The sequence below is a fragment of the Tinamus guttatus genome, unplaced genomic scaffold, assembly GCF_059628265.1.
Source record: "Tinamus guttatus ecotype Peru unplaced genomic scaffold, ASM5962826v1 Tinamus_guttatus_pri_ptg000211l, whole genome shotgun sequence".
NCBI lineage: Eukaryota > Metazoa > Chordata > Aves > Tinamiformes > Tinamidae > Tinamus > Tinamus guttatus.
Window position 1 is genome coordinate 1874667 of NW_028288745.1, and position 21489 is coordinate 1896155.

General features: G+C 38.3%; 1 protein-coding gene across 2 annotated transcripts; it reads right to left on the bottom strand.

Annotated features, from left to right (window-relative positions):
- Window positions 1-539: 539 nt before the first annotated feature.
- Window positions 540-20654, bottom strand: WDR47 (WD repeat domain 47). 2 transcript variants are annotated; one of them, XM_088524366.1, is made up of 15 exons: window positions 20593-20654; window positions 16787-16953; window positions 15861-15944; window positions 15218-15302; window positions 12960-13762; window positions 10366-10489; window positions 7957-8135; window positions 7612-7869; window positions 6868-6943; window positions 5992-6149; window positions 4843-5012; window positions 3995-4165; window positions 3500-3631; window positions 2580-2798; window positions 540-1934 (listed from the first exon to the last, which is right to left on the bottom strand). In XM_088524366.1, the coding sequence occupies exons 2-15, from the start codon at window positions 16942-16944 to the stop codon at window positions 1792-1794; spliced, it is 2760 nt and encodes a 919-aa protein (XP_088380492.1). In that variant the 5' UTR covers window positions 16945-16953; window positions 20593-20654; the 3' UTR covers window positions 540-1791. The 2 variants fall into 2 exon arrangements, with proteins under 2 accessions (XP_088380492.1, XP_088380491.1); XM_088524365.1 differs by having other exon boundaries at window positions 10363-10489.
- Between the last annotated feature and the right edge of the window lie 835 nt (window positions 20655-21489).

Below are 21489 nucleotides of genomic sequence, written 5' to 3' on the forward strand. Positions count from 1 at the left end.
GAGGGGCCGCCCTCGCCCTGCCACGGGGGCTCGGAACAGGGACAGGGCAGCGGCTCGCACCGCGCCACCAGCGCCGCTGCCTCACGCGTCCCCTGGAGCCGTTATTTCCCTTTCTTTCTCCTCGTTCAGCTGTGAACGCAAGTGAAGGGGAACACGCAGCTGACGCAGTACGAGAAGCCTGAAATCACGGACCAGGAACAGCGGCAGAACCGGATCCAGAGCCTGGGTGCAGTAAAATGATTTCCAAAGTCTTAGTTTTTATACATAAGGAGCCAGTGGTTAGTAATCACGTTTTTCTCTAGAACAGCATTAGGACCTTACCTGCAATACTACACTGCAGCTCTGCAAAACAAAGCATTAAAAATCAAAACAAAATAAAAACCCCCCAAAACAGGAAACAAAAATATGCTATCAAAGATACAAGACTTCAGCTTTCTAGGCATATGAGTAAGACTTAAAACCTACATATACACATTTTGAAGCATCAGACCTGCACTGGGGAAGTATAAAATAAGATTCTGAAATAACGAGTCCACAGCTTGCAGGTGGTGGAGGTCTTTATTGAGATTTTAACACAGATACACTTCTATAGTTACCTTTCCACTTTTATACAATAGTTAAAAATGCTTGCTATGGTGCACATAATTTATTAAATCAAGAGAATCCAAAACTTAACTGCAAATCAAATAAATAAATAACCTAATGTTTAAGTTTAAAAAGTAAAAGGAACTGTACAATATGAAAATATAACAATACATAAACATTAGATTCTACTTTTTTGTAGAAATAAAACTGCAACTTCTTATACATAAACAGTGCAAGAAATAAAATTAAAAATAAGCTTTCTCGATTGGGAATTTAAATGACTTAATTCTTAAATTATCATGCAGACATAGCATTTTAAGCCATGCTGGTTTGTAATATAGTGTTAACGGTATCCCTTTTATTTGAGAACTGATAGCCACTAAGCTCACTCTGACAACTGCTGCCAATCCACTCTTTTCTACAGTACATTATACACAGAGGTATTCTGTTGCATTCAAAAAGTAAAATAACATGTTGCTACAGCAAAACCAGTATTTTACTTTTTCCCTCCCCTCCAACATGTTAGCTGGTTGAAAAAAAAAAAAGTCATATAACCAAGTAGAGCAACAATTTCCCCCAGTTTAGATAGAAAGAAAAAGTCACACTATATAATGGACCATCATCAACACGTGGTTACTGCCTAGTCACTTTTAAAGTTCAGAATTTATTACTAAAGAAAGTTGACATGGTAGAGACGTAATAAACTTTCATCTTTTGTTGAGAAGTGTCGAGTATAATAAAAGTGAAAAAAACAGAAGTAATGGTTATCTTCTATGTGTATGTGGAACTAATTACATACCGACTTGATTAAGTGTTGTTCAACTTAAGTTTCTCTATAAAATTGTCATTGAAGCAAAGACCAAGGAATGCAATTAATACCAAACTGTAAACACGTCATTCATGTTACTTGGAGTGCACATCGACAACATAAGAGTTCTTCTCAGACTTTGGCAACAAGACTACAATAGGTCACAGCAGCATGAGTTCACATGGAAGACTGAAAGCACTGCAAAAAGAATATACTAAAAACACCAAGACCTCCAAGAAATCAGAAAAATCTGTGACAAGTGCCTGTCCTCTTGGCAAGACACTCTCCTGGTCAACTGCTGCTCTCTGAAAGCCTAATTATTATTTTATTACTTATTTTACAGGTTTGTAGTCTCATGTCTCTGTGCTTTAGCTGCATAGGTTGCCTATATTTGCACTCTAACCGTTGTAGGTCCAGAGGGTTACAGTTCTGTCTGCAGAAGACGACAAGAAGGAAAGGTCTTGCGTGTGCCATCTGCACTGAATAACTTTGTCCTTGTGCTCCCCTACCACCATAAGAGGAAGTTGCTTCGTAAGGTCCCCTGCAGCAGAGGAACAAAAACAGTTACTTATTTTGTGAAATCACATCCTAATTCTCTTTTTCCTCATTTAGGAAGAATTATACATGCATTCACTTTATGAAGTGCACTTCACAACTGCACTTCAGAGATAGTAACTTAAAGGCTACTGTCAACTCTATTAACATTAAAAAAAGGGTTGGTTCAACTGGAAACTGTATTTTTCTGTACGTCAGTACATACTGCCCCACACTCTCATCCACACAGAATTGCACTGCATAGCACAAGACCCTGATGTTTCGGTTTTTAGATGTAACTGGATGCAATTAAAAAATATATATATACACACACACAAAAATATGAAATACATATAGTCAATTGTCTAAATTCTGCCTGACAGCAAAGGCCAAATCAGAAGTCAACAGCAGTAAATATAGTTCATTGACTATAATCAGAACCCTTCCCTAACCATTTAGTCAACAACCTACATTCTTAGCAGTACAACTGGTTAATTGTTAACTGACTAAAATCACATCTATGTACATTTCAAATCTCTTAAGCTCTACTATTTTTTTAAACCAAAAACTAAGCACTGACGCAAATTCTCTTACAGCTTCAGTATTAAAGCCATCAAAAGGAACAATAATCTAGTACCCCTAGGCACGTTACCTTGCAAGTCTGTCACCTTTATTTTCATATCATAGGATCCTGTGAGCAAGTAGTGAGCCCCCGGGGAGAAGCGAACGGAACGCACGTCGCTGGAATGCGGATGATAGTTCTGCACCATTCGCCCTCCTCGGATATCGTACAACATGCAGCTGGAATCCTCTTGTCCCGTAGCCAGGAGACGGCCACTAGGATCGACGGCTACCGAGGCTACAGCACTTCCTTTAGGAGAAGGAAAAATAAAAACACTAGTTTGAATTTGCTTACATAGCCCACATTCTTTTCAACAAGAAAACACATTATATGGGAATATAGAATGCTGACCTTAAGTTTATTGTGTACAAACCTATGTACCATTATCTTAGCTGTTTTATGCTAGCACTCTTAAGCCACAAGAAGCCATGCTGAATCCACCATGCTGGAGTGGCGGCAAAGCCACTCTTAACATGGCATGAAAAGAAACCAACCATTTCATCATAGGAAAGAAAGTATGTAAAACAACATAGAATCCTGCAAGGGAGCTTTTTTTTTTTTTTTTTTAATTTGAGTTTATTGCCAAATACATTTCAAATACAAAAGACTGTTTCAAGAAACATAATCAGCTAGTTCTTGAGATCCCCTGCAGACTTCCACAGAGGACACTGATGACTTAAGTATCACCAACTTCTCTCCATTCCCTTTTGAAACTGCTACTTGGTAGCTGGCTTTATTTCTAAGTACTGGAAAGTGCCCATTTTACACTCAGAAGGTAAAGAAATAGTCATTTTTTTAAAAGGACAAAATGAAGAGATCATTTTTTTCTTTTTAAAGGCAACTCTTCATTCTGTCATGTAAAAAACATATATTCACAATACACTACTTAGGCATCTTTAAAATATACTTTTAAGTAAGCACTATCAATAGCACAATTGCAATAGCCTTACCTGTTCCATGAAAAGTTGTTCCCACGACACGAACACAGCTTGGCACTCTCAGATCCCAGAATCTTACAGTCTTGTCTTGGGATCCAGATGCAATCATCCAACCACTCCACGTATAAAGTGCTAATATATGACCTGTGAACAAGGAAACTTCTGTATTTGATTGAGGATCGTTAATAAAATAATCTTGTTCTGATAGTTCATGCACTTGGACAGATAAGTCCTATGAAATGTACTGTATATTGTACAGTTCAAAATACCAACAGCGTAAGGGAATGCTCTGCTTCATGTCTTCTTCGGAATGCAGCATGGAATGTCCCCATTGAATTAATGGCCCATATATCAAAATAAAATATTTCAACAACTCAATAAGAATTGAAGTCACTTTTGGGATGAAAAAAAGCCAAAAGGACACATAAATATGACATTTTTATAACAAACCTTGTTAAAGAACAACATACATTTAAAAAGCAAGGCAGAAAGCAATAACATACATACCAGTATGACCACTTAGAGCGTGCAGACCTTGTCCTCGCTGACAATCTGTTGTGTAAATATTACAGTCCCCAGCACCAGCACTTATTAAAATAGCACCGCCACTTTCTGGACCCTCCATAAAAGCAAGATCTCTGATTGTCCCATCATGCATACTGAATTCCAGATCTGGTCCTATAATAATAATAATTAAAAAGAAAAAAAAAACCCACTAAAAAAGGCATACCTTATTTTGCACAGTTAGCACTACAATCTTTAAAGCCGTTATAATGTAGAATTTCATAGACAAGAGTGGGCATACACTGCTTTATACTTCCCATAGAAGATACCATTTCAGTTACTAGACTGCAAATAAAAATCTTCTCAAATTTTATTTTCATTGAACATGCTTGAGCTTCCTGCAATTCCTCATGCTGTGCAAAACATATACAGACCATCTCCGCAGCCAGTTCCAGCCACGATATATAGAATAGATGGTAAATCACCAGACCTAAAAGCCTTTCTCTGCCGAGGAACATTGGAAACACAGAAATGCATAGGGTGAGATAGTCCAAGTCCAAACCAGAAAAACTAAGAGCCATACTTATGCTATCTTTTAGGAGGGCTGGGACTGTAAGATAGCATTTTCTGGATAAGGAGCCTCAGATTTCTTTTAGGTGGAAGAGAAAATGACGGTAAGATGGAAATGAAAATATATTGTCGCTGACAACTGATAATCAGGTAAAACATGTAGTTGTTTCCTCTTCTATGAGGAATCTACCAAAAGAAAGTCAACATACTTGGAATGTTTTCAGCTAATTATACAAATATTTCCAAAAGCATTCTTAAAACTAAATATATACACACACTACCTGTTGCATTACAAGTTTCCGCATTAAAAGGCAGTACTTTCACATATTTATCATTTGAACCAGTAGCCAACAACTGTCCACAGGGACTCCAGGCCACACAGTAAATTGATCCTTTATGGTGCTTGTTCCTTTTGAAACGAACCACTGGTTGTTTAGGAGTATTGTAAGCACTGCAAAAAGAAAACAAGGGAAAAATTATATGGTTTTCCTTTTTATTTGTAAGGAAAATTATGTAGTTTAAAATGGAAGTGCATTTTTTTCTGTTGTTTTAGATAACATGAAGTAATACTCTGCATCGAGAAGAGATGCAATTGAAGACAAATGAGGATCTTCTATCCCGTTTCTTCAGTGGAAGAAGAAAGGGCCCCAGTACTGGTTAACTGGCATACTTCTAACTCCTCCTGAATTTGTAAAGTTCTGTATTCCCCCTGCAACTCAAAGGAGATAACAAAACTGGAGCAGAAACTCAGAGATAATTATTGAGAAGGCAATATTTACTTCCAAGGTGGGGGACAAGAGAATTTTTCTCCCCCTCCAAGAAAAAAAAAAAGGTGAAACAAAAACATCAGGTGCATAATAAACCATAGCCCTTTTTGTTTTGAAGGGATGAAAGCATCAGGAAAACAGTATTCACAGTGCCAGCAATGGCAGCTGGCAGATACGCACTGGCAAATCTTATTGTGGCAGTTGAAGATATCTCTACTGTCAAGTCTGTCTTTCTACCAGAAACCGCAGCTCAAAGCAAAATTTGTGCTGGCCTGGTGACTGACATAAGCTTTCTTCCTTCACTTTTGCAACAGGAGATGCAAAAGTCAGTTCCATCACAGTACATATATATATAAACAAAACAGAAAAACCACAGACAGAAATGATACAGAAGTAAGTTTTGAGATAAGGAAGGATAAGCGGGGTACAAGGAAAGGCAAGGCACCTGGGCAGTAGAGGAAGAGAGCAGAAACAAGCCAGACAAATTCTTCAGCAGCTCCATCTTATTTTATTTTTTTGTTTGGACAGTGGGGGTTTCCCAAGCCAGCATTCTACTATGTATGCACAACAACAAAAATAAAAGTATAAAACACATTGACCTAAGGCCAGAGCAGGAAGGACAATATCAAACAGAAAAACAAGTGCTCGTACCAGCTTTCTTACCTTGGGTCTATGACTTCTGGGTAGGCACATACTCTCAGAGTTTTGGAATTGGAGCCAACGGCATACAGACTCCCGCTGGGATGAAAGGCTACAGCTCTGACAGCTTGTGTGTCTTCTAGAGTATTAATGCAAATGAACTGCTTTTTTGACTTGTCGTCCTGTAAAAAACGACAATTGAATTAAATACAGATAAATGTCCAATTTGTACTTAAGAACTTAAGTAGTGCAGTAGCAAATAAATAAGATTCGATTATTGATAACAGCTTATACAAGTCTTGTAGATCCCAGTTCATTCACAAACAGAAGTACTATTACACAATGCACAACTATCTACTGATTAATTCTACCTTAAAATACTGAAAATTCTACTTTACTAGATCAATCAGTAAACTGTCTAATAAGATGGAGGGGCAGACTCAGAAGAAATGGCAAGGACTTAGTCAAAGGAATAAAAACTCTAATCAGAAAAAGCTTTATGCAAGATGCACATGAGAGAAGATAAAAAAAAAAAGGTTCAGGCAATTTGAGTGTGGTTTTTGCTATTAAGTCTGAACATCTGGAGTCCTATGGTCAGTGCCAGGCTTGCCAGTGCAATGGAGACACAGATACATTAGAACAAGTCTAGCAAAGGGCCCCAATAAGACAACTGAGAGACTCAAAACCCAGTTCAGTGCTACCCTGAGGTATTTGCTGTAACTGACTCTTCTATCACTCATCAGCAGGCACTTTGGCCTGAGTACAGAGGTCCCTTCCCACGATTCTGATGCTATGGGTAATCAAGCATCCAAAATTCATTCAAATGTCTATTAACGCTGAAAGTATGCACATGCTTGAACCTGCTGAGAACATACAGCAAGTGACATGGAGAAATCTCACCTCATCGCCTCTTGTCCTGGAGAGATTCGCTGAAGAATCTTCCAGCTGTGGCTGAGTGACAGAATGATCCGGTACACTGTTTTGAGTTGGTGGAAAATTAAAATTCAAAACAAGACAGAAAAAGATAAGATAGGTATGTTTATGAGGGTATTTTTGGACTAAACTTACAGTTTAGGTCATACTAATTTACATGGACAAGTGTTACAGATGTTTCATTCTTTACTAGTAAACTATTTTAACTAATTAAAATAAGTACAAAGAGAATAACTTATACATAGATAAATGCATGTATATATATATATATATATATACACACACATATATATACACACACACTCATACACTTTTGTTATGGAATAAAATATGGTTGTTTCTTTCAGGTTGGCAACAGGTTTAGATAATACATATAGAAATGTAGTTGCCAACTCTGTCCTGCTCCGACTTAATTTACTTAATGTGATCTAAGAGGCTTTTAAGAATTTAGTAGAACACAAAATAAAAACTGTGCAAGATGAAATAAGACGATTGAAATAGTATAAAGCATGCAACTTTAACCATAACAATTACCTGTTCCCTTACTGGTACTATCAAAAGCCACTATATAATTGGCGTAAAGATATCTCATAATCATTGTTGCTCAGAAAATATCCACAAAGACAAATTTATTTGATAGCTAAAAAGAACAACAAACAGCTACCTCCACAGTGCTAGCATTCCAGTTCTAAAGAGGCTCAGATAACTTACATTTGATTCACCTGTACAGGTGACTCTTCAGGAAAGGGTATCTGGTTAGCTGACCCGCGCTTTCGAGGAGTGCTTGTGTTCACATTTTGGCCGTCGGCTGTTATCCTCTGACTAGCATCCAAGGGGGATGATGTTAAGTTGCTTGCTAGGTTGGTGGGTACGTTCCCTTTGCTCCCGTTACATTGCTGGCTGAGTGTCTGCACATCGTTTCCGAGATTGTCCATACCTATGTTTAACTCTCCTAGCTTCTGAATAGATCTAAGGACAACAGAAGACCAACAGTTAATAGGAGAACTTGAAGAGGGATGGGGCTGGGTAGAAGGAGAAGCAACAAAACCCCCCAACCTGTTAAGAAACTGTTCAGTAAGGTTCTGCTGCTGGTCAGCTCCATCTTCTTGGTTTACACCTCCTTCCAACAACATTTGCTGGTATAACTGTCGCTGTTGCTCTTTCTGTTCTAAGTGCTGCTGGTAACGTAGTCTTTGTCTATAATATTCCTGAAACTGCTCTGTTGAATCACGAAGCTTAAGAGAGATGAAAATTATCTAGGTTAGATAGTATTTAACCTAAATACTCATCCTGTGGTTCACTATTTTAATATGAGAATCAAAAGCCCAGCACTCTTCATTGACGAAGAATGCTTTTATTTTTTCTCAAAATCACTTTCAATTTACATTTTAAGACAAGGAAATCACTCCCAGATTGTTATTCACTGGTAAAGTATTCCGTCCTTTGTGCCTAATTGAAGGGGAGAATGCTTTTGCCATGAAACCTTCTGGAGTATTACTGAACATCAGAAAAGACAAAATAGGAGATTGGAAGATAATAATAAGAGAAACGACTTCTTTGTATTAGGCCATGCATTTCACAGGCAAGATCTTTCTTCCTAACTGCTAGCCTTAGCATGTCTTCTAAATAAAAATCATTTAAATTATGATTTAGGATTCCTTGACACTATAACTTTTTAAAATATTAGTAGTGCAGCTACATTTTTAAGAGGCTATTCCTCAGGTTTCCCAAGTAGAATATTGTATCATAAAACCTTCAAAGTTATCTTAAGAAGTCCAGGACATATTCTGCATCTTTCAAGGACGTAACCCCAATCATCAGCTCATGCTCCTATAAACAACTGCTATATTCCAGCCTATCCTTCCTCCTATAGCTGATACTGTTTCTTGCAATTGCATCCAATGCTCAAATCCTTTAGTCTTGGTAACAGCAATACTCTTGAGTACTCTACTGAGATCACTGACCATTAAGCATAATAGGCATACTCTATAAAAACCCCAACACCTAAGCCTAAATATATACTCCATTCCCAATACTCTATTTTGTAACAATTCTGGCTTCTCAATTCATCCCTCCAGGGTAAGTGTGGAAATAAAGTTACACAAGGGAACAAAATCTTACAGATACACCATGAAGACGTGAAAGTGAAACAGGATGAAGCTGGACAAGGGAATGCATTTTTTTCCCTTTGTGTATTTCAGTCTGGCCAGCTTTATCTACAGCACAGTGTCTTTCTCATTCACCCCATAAATTTTGCCTCTGCTTTTCTGCCTTTTGAAACCTGTTCTGTCCCAGGAGCAGCTCAAGCTCTTTCCTTTCTTCCCTTACTCCCAATCCATGTACTCAACACTGCAGTACCAGAGTTCCTCAGCAAAGTCCTTGACTCCCCTTATGTTAATCCTTCAGAATGCCTCATTGCCTCATGCGAGTATCTAGGGTCTGCAAGAGAAGAGCTCTGTCAAGACTAGACTGGTTTTCAGCACCGTATCGATGTCATAAGCCAAGACAAAGTTTACTTAAGAAAAAAAAGTCACAAACTGGAGGTTGCAAACCAAAGAAACCACATAACATATGTTATTTCACCACTGAAATATTTAGCACAAATATCCGGATAACATAATTCAGCATTATCAAATTAAGCAGCAGATATTTAAAACTGTGGAAAGGGAAAAGAGTAAGTATCCATTTTCATAGCTTCCTACTGAACTGTTATTTCACTTTCCTATATTGCTGTTCAGGGGAATAGCACAGCACAGAGGCCACAAACCTCCTTTGTGATCATCTGTTGCCTTCAGAAACTCTGACTCATTCATAAGCTAGGCTGGCCAAGGCATTACGTTTTTCAAGCTTTAATAGCTCTTTCCAAAAGTCTACCAGCGCAGGGAGAGGAAGAAACACACGCAACACAACTTAAATCGGACTCTTCTTTCAAATAAGAATCTGGGAACTGTTTTCGCTATTGTACTCTGAATAGAAAAAGACATATTCAACTAGGAAATTACTTTATTTTCATTTCTCACTGTTCTAGACAAGAATTATATCAGAAGGCTGTGAAACTTTGTGAACACCGAAACAGCAGGCTAGATGCTGAATTGCTCATTAAAATATTAAACACTGTTTAATCTAACATTCTTGAGCACTGTTTAATCTAACATTCCTAGTAGCTTTGGGTACCACAGATCATTTTATTAGTGTGTACAATAGTTTAGTTACATTGCTGATGTGAAGAGTGCACACTCATCAGCTGTATTATAAAGTCAAAGGACAGCAGAACTTCACCTAATAAAAACAGTAGCTTCTTACAAAAAACATAAGATATTTTCGCTATAGAAAGAGAGAGATTTGTTGTGCAAATTGTCCCATTGTCGTGCATGGAGTTCTCAACACAAAAAATACTAGTTATGAAATGTATTTAGAACAGAGCAGCTCAAAGGGCCTCATTATTTTTAACTAAATAACCACTACCTCATTTTTCTCTTGCTTGGCTGATGCTTGATTCTGTGCTCCATTAACTGGTTCATTTTCTGGAACTGAGCTCTGGCACAAAGTCTCACTGCTGATGGGATTCTGTGGCTCCACAGGAGTATCACTGCTTGCAGTAACATGGAAAACAAAAGAAGTTTATACCAGAAAAAATTAAGACCCCTGATATGTAGAGAAAGATAACATTCTTGCGAAAATTTTGATAACCTACGTGTGCACACCAATTAAGTAACATAAAGCTAAAGAGGCTTAAGAAAAATACTTGTAATGGATAACACTAAAAAATAGAGTTGGCATGCTTTATCCTCATGCTTTCCAGAAAGTCTTAACATTGTCGGATATCTAAATTCCTGTTTTATACATTTATTCTTGAAATACGTATCTTCATACAAATAAATTATTCAAGCTGTCCTATGCTTGAGAAAGTTATGTGCATAAAACACTACACAGAATAACATTCAAATCTGTTTTGCTATTCTTATATAATGAATTGTGAAAGAAGTATTTCCACATGAATCTTTTCCAAAATTGCTTTCACAGGCAGTAAATATGCAGAACACATTGAAAACCTTGGACTCCTATCTATAGTTCTGTCAGCTTACAAAGTCCTCTTTACTTAGTAACCTTTAAGAAGTTATTTTGAACTTTTTGGGTATGTCTGTACATTAGGATACATAACTACTGACTAAATTAAGTAACAAGCAGTTGCTGAATAAAATCTAACAGAAATACCATATCTAAGTCATGTGTAATAGGAAGCATTGGACAGACTTGCCTACAGCTCTGCTTTCCAGCTTCTACCCTTGCAACTCCACCACTGAATGTGGATATACAATCACACTGACGTTGGACTTTTTCTCAAAGCGTAATGCCTTCTTGAACACTGTCTAGCCTTTTAACCTGGTTTGAAAGTTTCATGTAAGTTTATAATTCTCTAGAAACGTGCTAAGATTTATCAGCCATATTTAAGATTACATGCAAATGCCCAAAGAGTATGCAAAACAGTGCAACAATTGACCATTTCTTTAATTAGCCCCCAAGTTAATACTACTTAATTTTGCAGATTTTTTCTAGTATATCAGAACTGCAAAAGCAAATAGAAAAATCCAATATTTTACTTTCAAGAATCAGTTTTAACATTTGTCCCTGTGCTAAAATGTTGAGGCTTATACATACAGATGACCAAATTAATGATACATTAATACTTTCAATAAATACTTAAAAAAAAAAAAAAAAAAAAAAAAAAGGCCCCAGACAACAAACAAACAAACCACATGCATGACCCCAGAAGTAACTCTGTAAAACCTAGCCTATCAAACATCAGCTCCAGTTGTGAAAGGGGTGGAGGGCGGGGGGGAAATATATATATATATATATTATATAAATAAGAGATTTAAAGAGAGTCAATAAGACATAAACAAAACAGTTCATTTGAAGATACGCATTCATCTCGACACACAGCAGCACAAAATGTCCATTATTATAGATGAACTGACATCTCTACAATGGCATTTGTTTCCCTTATTGTTGAGTAGCTACAACTGCTCTTAATCTCAATGCTCTTAATTACAGAACAGGCCTGAGGGCAAAGCTAACAATGTTACCAACATTGTCCAGGATTAAAGCCCCAGAGCTCTAAACATGTCCTATCTGCTGGCCAGCACTTCCAAGCACAGTGCTAGTGACCCTCCTGGTTCTGTAAGAGTCAAAAAAGCTGGTATTTTTTTCTGGAGAGGCACTGATAAATCAATTACATAGGGAGAGAGGCACTAACTAATACATGCCAAGCAAAAATATGATCATGTACCTCTTTTCTCCCTGTAATCTGAGCCTTTCTCTCAGAAGGTTTAAAGTTAAAAAGAACAAAGTTTGAGTAAGGGCTTTAGTTCTCAAGGAAGAAGAAAGCTCTATTTTGTAGTACACCTATTATTAAATAAAGTTACGCCATTCAGCATTATCATAACTAACTAGAACTCCTATATATAAAATAAAAACATGAGGCTTGTCCAGGTATTATTTGGTAATAAGTAAAAAAATGTTTGAACTGAACTATTTCAGCAATGTGATAGATGAATGCTGCAGATTTAATACAGTCATTTCTACTGACTTCATTAGGAATATTTTTAGTCAATTTTCTTTTTCTTCATACCCACCCTCTACTTTTGACCCACATACCAAATAAAAACAAAAAAGTGCAAATGCTCTTTTCAAGCACTGAGGACAGAATGAAATGGGAAAGGAAGAAATCTGTTTCATGGACTTAAATTAATTATCAGAAATGAAAAAATACAGTAATTAAATTTCAGAGCATATTTTTATTTTATGTCAGGATTTCAAATTTCTGCAATTTCTGTGAGAAAGTCCCAAGGCAATCCTTAAGGCTCAAGACCAACTCTATAAAGAATTTTCATCCTAAAAGTACAGGGAAGGAAAATCCTCATCTAATGAGTATTAATTACAACAGAGGTTAAACAATCGAATTGTGTTTCCATCAATGAAGTGACAGTACACCAGAGAACCCATGAATACAAAACCTAACACAGGGCCAACACAAAAATAAACCAATGATGACTCACCGTTCAGGTGACTCTTCAAAAATACTATGACATTCAGTATTCTCAAGCATGAGACTTCGGCTAAGATTCTGTACTCCTGGGTAATGGAAATTGGCAAAGGAGTGCGACATTGGAGAAGTTTTGGTCCCAAGGTCTGTGATTCGCTTATCATGGTTTGTTAATCCACACGACAGCCCATCTAAGGCAGGGTTTAAGGAGCGGGTCATGTAGGCATCCGCTGACTGAGGCCGTCTCATTGGGGATGATGGATAAGGAGATAGTTTGCTGATAAGAGGCGTCAAAAGATCAGCATATGCAGCTTTTGTGGGCTTGAGGAGTTTGTCAACATGAATATTAAGCATCTTTTGTTCAAAAGCACAAGAAAAAACAGTAGCAGGCAGATTCTGCAGCCACGATAGTAAGCTAAGGTCCAGGTCATCACACCCATTGCCACATAGGAGATCAATGCCCAGCAATACTTCACTTTCTGTGATTTCTTCTCCTGTTGCTTTACTCTGACAGAACTCCACACAACATTCATAGAGCAGGCCCTTCATCACAAGCTGAAACAGGCGATTGCTACTTGCTTTAAAGCCAGCCTCGCTCAGCTTCCTATCGGCAGGAATAAACTCTGCCACCATGACACAAGCTTCTTCAAAGCAGTGCACGCGCGCGGTGCTGGGGTTCCAGTCCTTGAACTCCGCGTGGTTGGTCAAGCGAGGCAGCGTGAGCAGCAAGCACAGTTTGCTGTAGTCTTCCTTCGAGGGACAATATTCTTCCAGCGCATGTAGGCACTGTACAGCCTCTCGCATTGTAAATTCCAGCTGCAGAAATAGTAATGTTAAGAGTAATTTATAGCACACATTTTTCTACAATAAAGGTTAGGTGAAGAAAAAGCAGCAGCAACATTTCCCCAATATTTTTTCCTTATTAGCATTGTTGTTTGTATTTTAATTAGAACAGCACACACTATAGAGTCAGGAATAGGGTTTTTGTGTCAGCAGTTTCAGAGCCAAATTCCTGAATGACTTTGACTTTTTTTCTAAGATGACCTCCATATTCCTCTACTCTTTGGTCATAAACACAGTCATAAGCTGTCTTTTATACTTAAGTTTCCTATTCCTCAATCATGTTTTTAAATTGATCTCAGAAGAGCAGACCTCCAAATGAACATAAGAATTGTTTTAATATTTAATTATAAAATTAATATTTAATCTTTTTTCAATAGAAAGTTTGTTGAAAGCTAAAAGCCTAGAACAATGTTAAAAACAATTTGTATTTTTTAGTTAAAGACCTAGTGAATAACAAAAAACTCCAACCATATTTCTGAGCATATGTACAATGCAGTAGCTTGTCATCCACTATTAGATTAATATGCCGACATATTTGGAAGTGTTCAATGTTCAAAAAAATGCATAACTGAATCTTTTCTGTGCTACGATCTAGAACTGCATGCAGTTGAACTCATCAGATAACAAGCATACTTTCACCTTGCAACTTTAAATAAAGGCTTACTGTTAGCTTTCTCTATACTGTTAAGTGAATACCCTGGAAGATAATGCATGGATAATGGGATAGAGGATTATAATTTTGTTTTACAAACAAACCAACAAACTAACAAAAGAAAAAATGTTTGAAGAACACTGGGGTTTTTGTCTCAAATTTCACAAAGCTTTTGTGCTAGCAATTTAAGATTCCCATGCTATGAACACAAATAGAAAACAGCTCACAATCCGCAAGCCTTTTCATGCTGCAGACTGATTTAACAATTCAGTCTTTTTCCATAACAAAAAGCAAAGTATACAGCTCCTGCTGCTTGCACGTTTAACTAAGATCTTTATGACCACCTCTGTTCCCTTCAAAGAAACAAAAGCCAGCATTCTTTATCAACTGGAGAGATGGAAATGTAAAGTTTAATGTTAGTTCAAATGAAATCCTATATTTGCACCTGATCATGACAGGTGCAATTCTGAGGTTTACTTCTATGCCCTTCTGAATAAAAGAAAAGATTGCTGGCCTTTCATGTTATGGGCTGAAGCAAATTTCAGGATCATGAAGACGCCTTATGGCCACTAGCCTATGTTGCTAAGTTTCAAACAACTTTATGTGCAACTTAACATGAGACCTGGTAATCACATTCATTTCCAAAGGAGAGCAATTATTCTTTCTAAATTGCCCGGTAACAGCCAAAATGCTTGAGAGATTCCGTTATGCCTTTAATTAGAGTATTTCAGAGGCTTCTGGCCAGACAAAAAATCCCCAAACAAAGAAAATCTTACATGCTGAGGCTCATCTGCTGCTGACATCGCATTGTTGACGCATAAGGCTTCCAAGAACTTCTGCTTCATTATAATATAACGAAATCTGCAGGTACGAAGTGAAAAATATAAGACTGATTGATTCAGTAGCCAAATATTCTTAGAAATACAAACAGCACACTTTCCAGTTAGTTTTTGAGTTAGGTATACAAGCTGCAGTTAACAAGGAGCCCTAATCTCAAATTGTAACAAACTAGGGGCAACAGTAATGTTCTTAACAGGAATGATTTTTCAATTATTGCTTTCAGAAATATTGCTAAAAATATTAGAAGGCTCATAAAAATATTTAAAAATAACTTACTATGTAACTGGCTACTTGGTCATAATTCTGTTTATAAAAGCAATAAAACATACATGATAGTCCTAAATGCATGGCAAATGAAAATTCATTACAAATTCATTGTATAAATTTTTCATAAATTAAACACAAAAAGCACACATTCAGAATTCCAAATAGGGTCAAAAATGCAAAATAAATTAGAAGTTTTACAAGTTCTGCTTGTAAGTGAACTGCTTGCATACCCAGTACTTAGAAATACTTTTTTTTTTCCTCCCCCACAACAGCTCACAAAAAAATTGAAATCTGACATACATTCTAATTTACCTTTTCTTGTCGAATTTCTCCATACATTCAAGAGGCTGGATAAACTGGAGAACCTCATCCCACTGACCGTCAAGAATCAACTGCCTATTAATAGAGAAAAGTCACTCTTAGTTTCCCCGGACAGAAACATTTTCTTTCTTTCTAAACAAGCACAGACAGGCAGGCACTTAAAATATACAATAGATTAACCCGCTTTGAAAAGTTAATCTTAAAGGTAAGGACATCAAAAAGGACAAAACAGTCTTGGGTTTCCTGCTTTATCTATCTACTGATCTATATTTTTTTAAAGTCTTACTTACAAGAGGAATAATGAAATATGTTGATTCAGTAGAGACAACTTACAGAATGAAAGCAAACCTGGAAGTACGAAGAGTTCTACAGGGTACTTGTACAAATTGAACAGATATTATTGAACTCATGGAACTGCTGGAACTACTTTATAAATATCAACTAAGCATGATCTTGAAGTGCAGATCCTACATCTCTGTACTTAAATATTGTTGAAATATTTTGACTGTTTTAGAAGTCTCTAATCTACACACTCCATAGCACAAGGTGAGCAGATGTAACAGACAGCCGCTGTCAGAACAAAGATTTTGCTCTCCCCTCCTATTTCTGCTCACATGTTTTCTTCTTGACTTACCTTGTGCTGACACTAGCACAAGGTCCCTAGCCCCTCCACTTCAATTTGTGAACATGCTTGCCAAAAAGCACACAAACAAAAAAAAAATAACTCCTAACTTGTCTTTATGCACAGTTACCTTCATTAAATTCTGAACTGGAACAAGGAACAGGGCTGGATCTTGTAACTGGGGCCAGGAAGAAGCACGGTAGGATGAGAATATAAGACCTCCTCTTTTAGAGACACTCAGCGGCCCATGAAAACATAATCCAACTGCATTAAGCACTGGATAAAGGAGTCTTACCTTAGAAAAAGCATGTCATCTGAGAAGAGGCCATTAATTACTCCACTTTCTTTCTCAAGTGCCAGCATACTGATGTGAAGTTTCCTTGAGTTCAGAAAATCTAGTATTAATTTAATTATTTCAGCTTCTTTAACATTCACGGTTTCTTCAGCCGTCATGATGGCAGCCTAGAAAGAAAAACAAAACAAAACAAACAAACAAACACACACACCACACACCCATGGTCAGTATCTTACTTAATGTTTGGTTAAAAATAACTGAATACTGTTTTTACAGAACGGAATATTGTAGCAAAAGTCAAACAGATAAAGTTAGAAATCTAATTTTTGAATGGTTGGTTATGAAGCCACAATTAAGACACACCATTTCTGTTGGCATGTTTTATAGGGAATCCAAGGCTGCGATTCCAGGACAGCCTAAGTCATTTTAACCACTATCTGCTGGAGTCACATCCGTTCATCTTCCTCAGGCTGCATGTTCCTGTCCCTTCCTTAGCACTAAATACCTTTTCCTTTGGGCTAATTTTTCTACCATAAATGCAGCAAAATATCTCAATGTTTTAGTGATCTCTCAAGTCAGCAGCAAGGCAAAGTGGGAACACACAGGTGGGACAGGCCACAGCCTCGACAGTAGCATAAATGAATAGAAAAAGATGACAAAATGAACGACGAATCTCAGCAGGAAGCAATATCCCAGAAACAAGAAATAGCAAAATAAAACATGGATGACAACGTGTTCAAAAGCAAAGGAGATTACCATACAGAACAAAACATGCACTGTAAGAAGCTGTATTTACTCTAGTGCCTTCTCTTTTTAATTAAAAAAGCAAAAGGAAAATACTTCTTATTTATCTTAATTTCTCATTTACTTGTGTGGAAAGCTAACAAGTAAGAAACTGAAAGACACCGAGTTGAAGAGAATGCAGCTCCCAAAAACTCTGAAGAGACAATGCAACCTCTGTATACTTCCAGTTTGGAAAATGGGAATCCATGAACTATCTGTTTATTTCTTATTTGAGAAGAAGCAAAGAAAATGGTAATAAGAAATCAAAGAATAGATGTAATAAGTCTGAGTAACCAAAAAAAATCATAAAGGATTAATAAACAGATTAAACATTTGGCAGATACAAAGGGAAAAGAAACACATGTTCATAATAACCTATGCTACTGAACTTCAACAGACACACACAGTAAAAGACATTAATAGGTTTTTTTGTATTACAGCATCTGAAACGCTAAATTTTCCATCTTCCTCATTTAGCGGTAGGCCAACTTTTCCCAAGTAATTTTTTCCCCAAGCATTTAGGTAGAAAAGCATTCAATTCGCAGCCCAGTTCATTTTGTTCTTATTTGGAACAACATGGACCTACTTGTGCTACATGAAATGGCCCACGTCACCCTACATACTCCAAGACTGTGTTAGCATTAAATATTTATATATTGTATTGATTAAAATAATGAGTATAATATTCAGTACTTTGCTTAAGAATACACTTAAGAGTAACTATATTAAGTAAAAGATTTAGCAACTGCTAGAAGTGGTTAGCTTACATGCCCCATTATAGCTTTAGAGATTTTAAATATACTGGTAGCTCATAAGTTAACAATATTATGAAAATACTTGACACTCATTGCTGTCAGAGCAGCATTCCCCTTGGACAAGGGTTCGAAGCGAACAGTAAGCCTACTAAATAAGCTTTTCATTTAACTGAAGACTTTCCAGAATGATAAGCTCAGATTTTTCTCATTAGCATTATCCCGTCAAAATAATAAGCAGCACTAACAGTATAATGAAATCATAAATATACATAAATTTACACATCACACCTTATGAAGCATATCAGTTTCTGACATTTGGTGATATATATATATAAAAAAAATAGAGAACAGCAGAAAACTGTAGATTAGAGCTCAAGCTGCATCTTTGGCCCGTCCTACTATATTGCTTTCTGTCAGCCCATATGGTACATAACGTCATGATTTGATCAGCTCAAGCACTAATACTCAAGAATAACCGAAGCATAACATTAGCTTGAGATATAAATAAAAACAAATGAAAATAAATGCTTAAAATTCCTGTGCCTTCTACCGATACATTTTTTGTTGCAGCCTTTTTTCCCTTATTGGACCTTTTCACAACAGCCTTTCTCCAGACCTGCCATCCTCCCTTCTGCCAGACACACCCTCCTACCAATCTTTCCCCTATTCATTTTCCTCCTAATAAGCCCACATCGAGAAAAACTTTCTTCCCATTAAGCAGAGAAAAGGAACGTTAGGTTTAGCTATGTGCTGTCATTGCGGCTGCAAGCTCTTTGAAACACAGGCTCTCTGTTCCCATATTTTCCATTACAGAGAGAAGTTGATTTATGGTTTGTTCTTAGCACCAAATTGTGAACAAGAACAGGATAAAGTAAGAATCCTCCCACAATTGGTATCATGGTAAATATAAATATAGAAAACAGTCTGTCTTTTAAAAAGTAAATATACTGTTGGGTATGTAAAGTTACTGTTACATGAGGAGTGTTGGTAAACCAGAAATGTTTTGTGAAATTTCCCCTCTGCATTACCTTAAAAAATGATAGGAAAAAAAATATGTATGTATTAATATAATAAAAAGTTAAAGTAAAGCCTCGTATCCTGGAATATCAATAAATCCTGAAATTCTGAAATGTTTTATTTGAATGAAACATCTGCAAGTAGCATACAAACTTGGGCAAGCAGTTTCAACCTCTTACTAGTCAAAAATACAAGCCAGAAAAATGATATCTCAAATCTAAAGGATCATAATCCCAGAGACTAGGAATATGTTCAAAGGGAGAAGTAACACCTGACCAAAAGTTGTGGCTGGCCAACTTCAATGGCATTTGCAGTGCATGCCTATATTCTCATCATCTGGGTAAATTATTATGCAGAAAAAAAGACACACTACTGTGAAAAAGTAATACATATTTAAAGAACTGATTGCTTTGCATAAAATATTACACTGGCATTTTAGCCTGCCTCAGAGTAGATTTAGAACTGATTCTGGGTAGGCCGAGGTGTTTTGCCAAGACAGACCCCCACAGGAAAATCATTATCACGCAGCTACATTTCTAAGGTGCCCTCAGTATCTTCAGCTGCTCTACGCCAAAATGAAGAAAAAAAAAAAAAAAGAGAGAAAAACCCGTGGGCCAAGTTTCTGTTACACTCAGCTCCCACAATACTTAGTGGCACCTGCTGACAACCATTTTACAGGGAGAGACTACACGATTTATTACTTCAATTAGAAGTATTAAAAGTATTAAGTGCTTAACAGAAGAGCTCGGCCAAACTTGCCGAGCTGAACCTGCTGGTTCAAACCATCTTCTGCTCTGACAGATGGAAGACAAACGCCCTCTAACACACTGGCCTTCCCCACACAAATCCTTCATCGGTTTGCCCCCACCATCACCACTTTTAAGTTAATTAATCAAGAATTTATTTATTTTTGAAGAAATCACCGCTGGGATCAAAACCGCCAGGGTAACCCTGACCTGGCAGCGGGCCCCGTCAGCTCCGCACACGGCCGCTACCGAGCGCCCTGCGCAACGGATGCCAAAGGGGTGACACAAAATCACGCCAGGCTTCCAGGCTACGGCGAAAGAGAAACCCCAGACGGAGCCGCACACACGGGAGAGGCGGCGATCCTGACTCAGCCCCAGCAGTCCCCAGGCCGCAGAACGGCCCGGCGAGGGGTGAACCGGCAGCGGCGGCGCCACAACAAAGGCGGGCGGCTCCGGGCGCGGCCGCCGAGCGTGGAAGGCCCCGCCGCCGCCGCCCCGGACTCACCTGAGGGGCCCCGCAGAGCGGCGGCGCTGTCAGCGGAAGATGGCGGCGGCGCGAGGGGAGCAGCGGCGGCGGCGGCAGGAGCGGGAGCGGCGCGCGCGGGCGCTGCGCTCCGCGGCGGCGGCGGCCGTTGTCAAGCGCCGGCGCCAATCACGGCGCGGCGCGGCGGCGCGCAGGACCCCGCCCGCGCCGGGGCGGGGTGGCCGCCGCGCTGCCTGCTCGGAACGCCACGGGGAGGGGCGGGGCCGCGCGGGGCGGGGCCGGCGGCCGTTGGCGGCCGTTGACCGTTGGCCGCGGAGGGGAGGGCGTCGCCGCCGCCGCCTTCCCTGAAGGCTGCGGGTCGCGTCCGTGAGAATCGGCCCTCGTCCCCTCTGCAGCCGTTCTGGTGAGGAATGGTAGGGAATTGCCTATAAATAATTCAGTGGCCCCAAACAATGGGGCCCCGGGTGCCATATGCTGCCTGCCTCCCACTTCGGCCTCCTTGGCAGTGTGTTTGTGGCAGGTTTGTTCAGCCTAGGGAGTTCCCACAGAAATTATATATCCATCACCTTATCCTAGCTTAAATATCTTTTAAGATACCAGAAAAAAATAGCTGATAAATAAAAGATGCCCTTCTTCCTCTCATAATGATGGTGCGCTATGGCTGCCACATTCCCGTCATGCGCTGCCGCAATCTTCTATCCAGGTTTCAGGCTAACCTTGGATTTTATTTCTTTGAGTATTTTCTTGCTGTGCCACAGGCAGTAGTTATGCTTGAAAACAGTTAATCAAGGCAGAGCAAGTACTGCTTCAGACTATTGGAAAATACTTTTTTTTTTTTTAATAGAAGTGCTACTTTGATACTAAACATCCGTATTTTTATAAATTTGACATTCTATTATCCTTATAGAATATCTCAAT

Coding starts and splice junctions, on each gene's coding strand:
- WDR47 (XM_088524365.1), bottom strand. CDS start 16,944: ATGACGGCTGAAGAAACCGTGAATGTTAAAGAAGCTGAAATAATTAAA. Junction 10,490..12,959: donor TTTGAAGAGTCACCTGAACG/GTGAGTCATCAT, acceptor TACTGCAAGCAG/TGATACTCCTGTGGAGCCAC. Junction 6,944..7,611: donor CCTGTACAGGTGAATCAAAT/GTAAGTTATCTG, acceptor AACTCAAAACAG/TGTACCGGATCATTCTGTCA.